This window comes from Gigantopelta aegis, unplaced genomic scaffold, assembly GCF_016097555.1.
Source record: "Gigantopelta aegis isolate Gae_Host unplaced genomic scaffold, Gae_host_genome ctg2705_pilon_pilon:::debris, whole genome shotgun sequence".
In the NCBI taxonomy this organism is placed as follows: Eukaryota; Metazoa; Mollusca; class Gastropoda; order Neomphalida; family Peltospiridae; genus Gigantopelta; species Gigantopelta aegis.
This window is the reverse complement of record NW_024533003.1, coordinates 80,388-90,000: the sequence shown is the minus strand read 5'-3', so window position 1 is coordinate 90,000 and position 9,613 is coordinate 80,388. Positions and strand designations below refer to the sequence as shown.

Genomic DNA, 9,613 nt, shown 5'->3' with positions numbered 1-9,613 from the left:
AATTAGAGTATTTAAAGTTTTCCAAGTACGATACTCTGGGCTTGGTTGAACTCAGCTCTCTGCTGCAATACTCTAAGGAACTTAAGGAATACATCAGCTTTCTTTCTTTTTAAAATTGGTAGAAGTCCTTTTATCACATCATAACTCTCAGGCATTCTTTAAGCAGTCGTTGAACTTCCTTGCTTTCTAGCACTCCTTCTGCTTCTAGACAAGACAACAGATCAGGTAAGTCTTCAGTAGCCCCAAAGTAACTACACATATAGTCATCGTGTTGCTTTAACAGTTCGATGTGGTAGCTTTCTACTGGAACTTCAGAGGCCATCATACAAACTATAAGGTGGGTGTCACTAGACTAGTTATTCTATTAACATTACACATATCCCTTTTAATTCCATTTTTAAAATGAACTTTCGTGATGAATTTGCTCAAGATGATGGCGGCAAGAGACCTATAGATCGTCGAAATGGGAGGCTGTGGAGTGATGGTTGACAACAAACTCTATGTATGGGGTGGACAAACAGAGGATATCATTGTATGGAATTTAAAATTGTTTAATTAATATCAACATTCTCTTCAATAGTTTATGCTTTGTAATGTATCTACAATCCTTTTATTTTATAGGATGGTGAACGTGAAAGTCAGGACCTCCCTCGCCCATCTGATCCATTTCTTGATGTCTTTGACATGTCTACACGTACATGGACAAGACAACAAACATTTAGTAATGTTGGTACTACATCTATTCTGTACATCATGGTCTTGGATCATCAATGGTGTACGATTCACATCGACATAAAATGTACTTGTTTGGTGGATGGAAAAGACGCCGTTTTGATTCTAATCTTTTTGCACTATCACTGGAAAATTTTCATTGGACAATCATTGAACCAAAAACCAAAGAAATAAAACCAGCTCCACGTTACAACACAGAAATCTTATTCATAATGACAGGTGATCCCTTAACTGTTTTTGTCTTTTTAATAACTTAACTAGGTATTCTTTTATTATTGTTACTAAATGTAATTAATTTGATAATGGACTATATATTTATATATTATTTATATACTAGGGTTAATGTATTTGGAGGTGTGGGAGCTAATATTGTAATCAATGGACAGAAACTAGATCCTGGGGGCAGAATGGATATCAGCTGCTCCAGATGGTAGCTATGGTTGGTGTAATGACCATCTCGAGTTTGATTTGAACTCAAGTGAGTATAATATTATACTGGTAACAAATATTTGACTTTTGATATATAAGACAATTTACAATGAAACTTCTCATTAAACAGAATAAATGTCCTTAGCACACTGTTTGATTTAAGGGTTTTTACTAGTTTTAGGAAAACATGTCATATTATATAACCTATATTAATGAGGATGTCATATTGTTAGGACACACTTTTATAGTTCCAATTTATAGACAAGTTTTGTTGTCATTCTCTACATGTAAAATATATTCATAAGATTCTTTCATTTAGAATGCTGGACATCTCCACTAAACAAGGATGATAACCGACCTCCTCCACTAGGTGGTCATAGAATTGCTAAATTTGATAGTCATAGAGCTGTTTTATTTGGTGGTAAGGGACCACCTGGACATGTTGTTAATGGCCGTAGCAATGATGTATGGATCTTGGACTTAGTGAATATGGTAAGAATATTAATGGTACATATTACGCAATAATGAAAATGATTTTACTCTAATTGGAACTGTTTTTATAAGTACAAGTTGCAAAAAGTCCCTATTGCATAGGTCAGCAAAATGAATTGTTTAATGTGTTTATATACATATATGTATATATGTTAAACCTGCTACTGTAAATGGAATTACTATTGTTTTGCATAGTTTTATTAAATGTATGTGCCCATTTGTTTATCCACAGAAATGGAAAGGTCCTTATACTCCCCTATCACCTGATCAACCATGGCCAAGACCAGTTCGTTTCTTTACTTTAACTCCTCTTCTTGATCCTGACAGTTTAGTTAGTAATGATGATTGCTCAACAGAACTGATAACACTACATCAAAAACTTCTGTTGCTTTGGGGTAAGGCTCTATATCCTCCTATTACAGATGAAGACTGTCATAAGAGTACTTGGTTAATGGAGATTGTCAGTGATGACATTATTTGGACTGAGGTAAGATGAAACTTTGAAGAATCACAAATAATTAAGCAAAACCATGCTATCACTGCATGACCCCAATAGAGTGGCAATATTGAAGTACATATTGTGATGAACTGTATTATAACATATATGTTTTGTTATACACAAGTATAGTATCACGAATGATCATGAATGTAGTTAATGTTGGTGGAAGTCTTTCTAATAATACCACACCTCTCTATTACCTAGAGAACTCCCAGAATAGTTGTTATCTAAACAGCTACCTTTTGGGTAGATAATAACCTTTAAGTATACTAAAACTTGGGTGAAGTATAAATCACTTTCATTTTTCATATCTTTACCTGACATCTACAGATTGTTATTAAAGAAAAGCCACGAGCATGGCACATAGCTTTGGCCTACCATCCTTATCCTACATCATGTCCCACTGACTGTGAAGTGGTGGTATTTGGAGGTAACAAACATGTAGCAAGAGATACAGGACCAAGAAATGCAGTCTCTGACACTTGTATAATACAACTTGGTAAGCTGGTACCACCTCTGCTGTTAGTTACATTGCCATATATGTACACTTACCATATATTAAACATGCTTTTCTAGTAGATAACTTAGTAATATTACTCTATATAGTGGCTGTACTATCATTATTGTAGGTGTACCATGCTTGCAGAAGTTGTGTATCCACAATATGACAGAATATGACTACAGTGACTCTTTGCCTCCCAAACTGAGACAAGATGTCTCTAATTATATGATTGCCACAAAAAGAACCTACTCCAGTTATCACTGTTGACTCAAATAAGCCAATTAATTTCTGTATTATTGTAACCATACACTTCTTTATATATATGCTCAATTAATATAATCATCTTGTCCATAATTCATTAACTAACGATATGGGTTATTCTCTGAGTATCAGTAGTATAGTAAATAGACATCAATAACAAGTTACAAAAATCAATAAAGAAGTATTAAGAATAACTTATATTGAGTTGATGTTAGTTTAATAAGTAGCAAAGTTTAATTAAATTTCATGTCTATGAATGGTAGTTATTGTTATAGGAACAATGGTAGATCAACTATGAAGCTCCAACCAGTTACCCTCCACTTGATAGTCTTGTCATGCTCTTATAATACAGAAAACATTATCTAATCATTTGATATAGTATAAGGAAGCATCCAGAATGTTTGTAATGGAACAACATACTTTAATATGAAATTAATTATTTAGGTTCTGATGTCAAAGCTATAGGGTCTAGGGTATAGTATTAAATTCCGTTAAAATACAGCACTCTATTACCAGTACTGTAGACACTGTCATAGAATAAACTGATAGTGGTCCTGCTTTAGAAGTAAAGGAGAGTGCTCTGAAGGAAAATGATAAAACAGTAGTCAAAGAGAAAGACACCATTTTCGGAGAAGCATTACCTTTTAACCATCAGTGCTATAGAGATGAAACTGGTCTGGACTCAGTTGATACTTTGAAACTGTTGTTTGTCTAAATGATCATACCTACATGTATTTACACTTGAAGAAATTAATGAATGTCACAGTTTCTTTTAATTATTATTATTATTATTATATATAAATTTAATTATTTTAAATCTGTGTGGTTAATTAATGATTAAAAGTTTCATAATTTGTCATAGTTTGGTCACTGAATTCAAAATGTTTTAGGCTTAACTTATATATGCTTTGTATTGATTTGTATTGACCTAACTTAGAATTAATTGGTGTATTAGAAAAATACCAATATTCAAATCTACCTAGTGAATGATACAATGGACAATAACAGTTGATATATTAGAAAAAATTAAAACTACTCCTATTGTAAAAAAGTACATTTCTAAGAAATTAATTAATACTCATTAGTTTCTTAAACATCAAGAACACGCTCCTTGTTGAGTTAATGAACAACTTCACAACTGAGAATTTTTCACTGCTCAAAGATTGAAGAACTCGACGAAACTTGACAAGATTGGTCTCCATAATATTCATGATATGCTCAAAGATCCCATGATGTTGTAGAAATGTCCACTGTTTGCACCAATGTGGTACAACCACCCAACTCCATCCATCTTTTGCCAATTTTGGTAAGAAATCTTTATAAGCTTCCGTCCCCAACAAAGCTCACTATCTCAATATATGCAGTGTGTGTTGATGTTGGATAGTCTGGATGACCAGGGAGATTAGCGGCATGACAAAGAGACAACACTCTTTTTTATGATTCACAACTCCATAAGAGTACTAAGGGAAAAATTCTGAACAAGACCTATAGAAATAAATTCAAACTTAGTAGCATTGATTTTTGTACCTTTTGCATGGCTCTCAGCCTCTTCAACAACATACTTTAAAGCTTGTGATATTGTTTCATAGCTTGATTCATCATTGCGCAAGTTAAAAGGAAATGCAAATTCCATATCAAACACAGGAGCAAGCTGATTCCATAACGAAAACGGATAGCATATGGAGAAGTGGCTTGTAGGTGGTTCCTGGTGGATTGGATCTCTTAAGAAATTGAAAACCTCCAGATGTAATGGCAGGTGTCAGTGATGGATAATGTTCAAGTGTTGGGTTACCAACCTCATTTATAATAACTTGCTGGAGAGTATCAGTAAATTTTTGTGTCATTTTCTCAACCCTAAAAAACATAGGTTATTAAATGGCATCACCATGACAACAATTAAGCTAAATGCATATCTATGATTTTTTTGGACCAAAATGACAATGTACAACCTACCAATTAGCCTCACTATAAGTATTATCTTTATTACACAACACGAAGCCACACTTCATCACATCTTGGTTGCCAGATACTTAGAAGTGGTAAACCTTCAATTATTCCTCCAAGTAATCCAAGGCTGTTAAAGAGGAACCACATCATTTGAACAGACCAGTTTTTACGCAGGATGTCCAGTAGTTTGGTTCGCTACCATAGAGAAGTGCTCCAAGAGTTGGGTAATGATTTTCTACTCTAGCTGTGAATAATGGCTTCACTTCAACTGTCATCTCCACTACTATACCAAATACACCCATGCTCACTTTAAGGCATTCCAGGCTTCAGTGACAGTGATGTCATCAGGTAGATTTTTCTGATTCAAGATCATGTGGATAATTGCGAATATCACCATTGTGATCCACCAACTTGAGTGGATTGGACCCAGTCAGATATAGATTTTGATCTTTTCCAATTCCCTATATGATTATTGCAACAATAAGTAGAGGTTATATATTTATAGTAGTTTATAATACACGGAAGCCTTGTTTCTTAATTATTTCCAAGCCATAGTGGACTTCTACTTTTTCTGTCTCTAGCTCACTGTAAAAAATTGAATAGTTGGTTTAACCAATACATAGTTATATGGTGGTATATGCAAGAAGTAAATAATACTATTTTTGATTACTACAGTGTAATATGTTATGAAATTAGGGTATGGAGCTACTTAGCAGTAGTACATTAGTAATGAAAACAATATTATGCTTACTTTTCTAACAAAAAATAAGTTTGTAATTGCAACCTGTATAACGCGAATAATGGTTAAATCAACCAATCATTTTTACAGTGGAGTCCTATACTTTATTGTAGGCTTTAACTTTATATGTTTGACCATGAACTTAGTATATTGTACACCTTATTTTTATTTATTGTACTTACATGACATCCTGTTGTTGGTATACCCCCATAGTGACACTCATCAAGCCACATCAGATTCAAAGCACATCCCATTCTTGAGAAAAAATTTTCCATTAGTTTCTCCAGTAGTCACTCCTGGAACAATGGTAACCTCTGTCTTTTCTATGGTAAATGACAAAAAAATAAGTATCAATGAATGCTGGCTTATATCACATATATCTAACCATCATTCAGCCTGATACGATCAAGTGTTGAGCAACTGCTAGGATCAGCAGGGTCAAAAGTTAGATTGTACATGCTTAGCAGCAATCCAATCTGAGTTGTTGTACTTTTTGTCAGGGTAGAGAGGAGACCAGCTATGGTAATGCACCTCCACAGCCTATCTATGGATTTACTAGGTATTACAACATTCATGCACACACAACCTTACCTTTATTTTTTGTGGTATGCTGGTATCTTACATTAAACTTTTCACTGTCTTCACTATACGTTTAAACATGTTCGGCTGTTTTTGGTTGTACAAGGAGCAGTAGACCCTTTGACATTCTTTGATTGCCGACCCAATTCTTGAAATAGGTGACTGAAATATCAATATCCTTATCAGATGATTGCTGAACTCTTCGCTTAATAATTCATTCAATTTGTCTCGTGCGTCTTTCACAGCTGTGCAAGCTCGATATTATTGACAAGGTAAGTCACCATTTGGACACCTTGCTCATCAGCTTTGACACTGTAAGGTTCTTCTGCAGATACGAAACGAATTAAGGTCGTCCAGAAAGTTAACAAACGTTTTTACCTTAGCAGGGAAATTCGGATTGCAGATTTACGCAGGGATTGACATGACATTAAAAAAAAAAAAAAACAAAGCAGCGGTTGGTCTGGTCGCAAATTTCCTAACTCGCATATCGTCTGTAACTTCCGCCATCTTGACAAGTTTTACCAATAATCCAGACTACTACTGTCTTAAATAATAATTTAGCAGTACGCTTGGGAGGAAACTTTACTCTAACATTCATGATGAGCGTATTTTGTTTACCTAGTATTAGCTAGTCTTGTTCTCCAGAAGTGAAAACATTACTCCATACCATACTGGATCTAGACCTAGCTACTTTTAGCTTACTTGTAGGTCCTGGGGATGAGGACTAACCACCTATAATCACTTTTCATGTAAGCAAAATTTGAATTTTTAGATTAAAATAAAAAATACGTAAACTAGGAACCTTATTTAAGAGTTTATTAACTCAGCTCAAATCATATGATGTTGTATAGTTTATTGTTGACGTTAGAGGTCAGTTCACTTTCTGAGAATAGAGTAAGTAGTCTGATATCAGTCTAAAAAATTACTATTTCACTTAATTTGACCCATTTGTGGTCATTAATTACATAACTACTTTAGCTAATATCTGTGTAATACAGTACAATTGACCTCACAATGGTTGAATTACAAGGGATTTCCATATTAATTAGCTATCTAGCTGTTCAGGGAATCCATATAAGGAGTTCATTTTACACCATATATTGATACTAAGAGTTGATTTTGTATTTTGCCAGTACATTGTGTGCTATTCCTATACACTGTAAAAATTGATTAGTTGATTTTAAACCATTATTCGGTTATACAGGTTGCAATTACCAAAACTTTTTTTTTGTTGAAAAGTAAGCTAAATACTGTTTTTATTACTAATGTACTACTGCTTAAGTACTCCATACCCACTAATTTCATAACACATTAGTAATCAAAATAATTTTAAGTTTACTTTTTGCATATGCAGCCCATATAAAACCCTGTATTGTGGTTAAAACCAACTATTCAATTTTACAGTGTAGAATGTATTTGATGATTTCTCTTTAGTGTGGGCAGTAATTTAATTTACTTAGTTGCCATTGTAGTTAAGAGTAAGAATATTTACATAACGAGTTCATTGTTTTAAGACTATGGTATGTCTATAATACCTAAGTGTCCTTTATTGTTGTATAGAGGTTCCCATGAAGAAATAATAACCATTTGGCAATTCATTTGCTGAGTTTGCACAGTTATTACAGCTAATAAATAATGAATAAATAAGTAAAATAGAGCTTTCTTACCACTCTATAGGTAATAAAGTTACATTATTTTACTTACTTGCCATTCTTTGATTATGTCATGGTTTTACCATCCATGTATTTACATCCTTATCCTAATGATGTCCCACTAAGTGGTGGTATTTGGAGGTAAACAAACACATTGCAAGAGATACTGGAGAAAGAAATGCAGTCTCCTGACACTTGTTAATACAATTGGTAAGCTGGTACCACCTTCAATATTAATTACACTGTCATGTATGTATACTTACTATATAGCAAACATAACTTAGTAATATTACTTTGTAGTGACTGGAATATCATAATTTTAGGTGTACCAGGCTTGCAGAATTTACGAATACATAATGTTACAGAATAGAATGATACAGTGACTCTTTTGCCCCCCAAACTGAGCACAAGTTGTCTCTAATCATATGATTGCCACAAAAGAATTTATTCCAGTTATTACTGTTGGAGTATATCACTATATTATTCATTGTTCATTTCAATCTTTATTGTTGTGCTAAATACTTTTTTATGCAGCAGTTATCATTATACATGTAATTTACTAAATTGGTGTATGTTGGATACAACAGGTTTAATGACAATTAATGTAACATCTCACACTGATATGAAGAGTTAGTGCTATGCAAATAAAACTAGCCATATTGTAATAAAAAGGTTATAAAAGATCAACCAAATGATGATGTGGCCAATCAAGCACATACATTCTGACATTCTAAGGGAACGCATTGTAAAGTTAGATTTGATTATTTTAACCAATTCATAGTCAGTTGCATTTATCATATAAAAACCATTTTAACATGTATACTTACTGTTTTAATTACTAATTACTATGGAATTGTACAAGCCATGTAGTTCAATAAATGACTTCTAAAAAGGGCATATTTTGGTAATATATCTAGCATTTGATCTACCAATAAAATTCGTAGTAAAATCCTTCCCACAAAAGTTTAACTGCATGAATGGATTGTGTGATGAGAAATGCAGCTAGTAATGACAGGAGTACATTGATATGGCAAATATTGATGCGCTGTCTCTAGAGACTTTATAGTCATTGATATTCTAAATTAATCTATTTTTATTTTTGTACAATGAAAACTTACAGGAAAAAAATCACAAATGTAACACCATATACAAAAAATCATATCATGCCAAGCCACATCAGGTGAATTAGTTGTTAGTGTCAGAAGTAGTATAACCGACTTATGTTATCAGTATTTGTTACATTATAAATATTTCTAACCTTCTCCAGTATTTTAGAGTGCTCTCCTTTTTGTACCCATCGGGGGCCCGTTATGTCATTCTAGCAATGTCTTCATCAGTAGGTGTACGGCCTAGTCTTGCCTTAGTAGCATATCGATTTATATAGCTCTCCATGACTTTTCAGATTATGTCTTTGACCCATGACCTTTTGTATTTTTTCGAGGTTTTTCCCTCCATTTGACAATGATGGATTGAACTCAACAGCATCTTTGTAATAGGTTTCCCCATATTTGATATTGTCCATAAGCTTTCCCATTATCTCCAACTTCACAATCTGGTCTATACTGCCACCTGTCTCAACCTTTGCCATAGCATCATAAAGTTCTCTGCTAATTTTTTGACCAGTGAAAGCCATTTAATGTCTAAATCCCACCTCCAACTCGTAACACTTAATTAGTGGGCGTAAAAAATTATTTCCCGAGTTATTCGCGCGATCTCCGAAATAAGGTTGGGTGGGGTTTAGGAAGACAAAGTACGTGACCAAGTGCAAGTAGGACCTTTGT

General features: G+C 33.7%; 1 protein-coding gene across 1 annotated transcript in view; it reads right to left on the bottom strand.

The window, feature by feature from the left end:
- The window catches only part of LOC121391598 (SNW domain-containing protein 1-like), a 31,108-nt gene extending 25,849 nt beyond the window's left edge, over positions 1 to 5,259 (bottom strand). Inside the window, 2 exon segments of the mRNA XM_041523171.1 lie at positions 4,443 to 4,636; positions 5,171 to 5,259. Coding sequence (XP_041379105.1) covers positions 4,443 to 4,636; positions 5,171 to 5,259 — 283 coding nt within the window.
- Between the last annotated feature and the right edge of the window lie 4,354 nt (positions 5,260 to 9,613).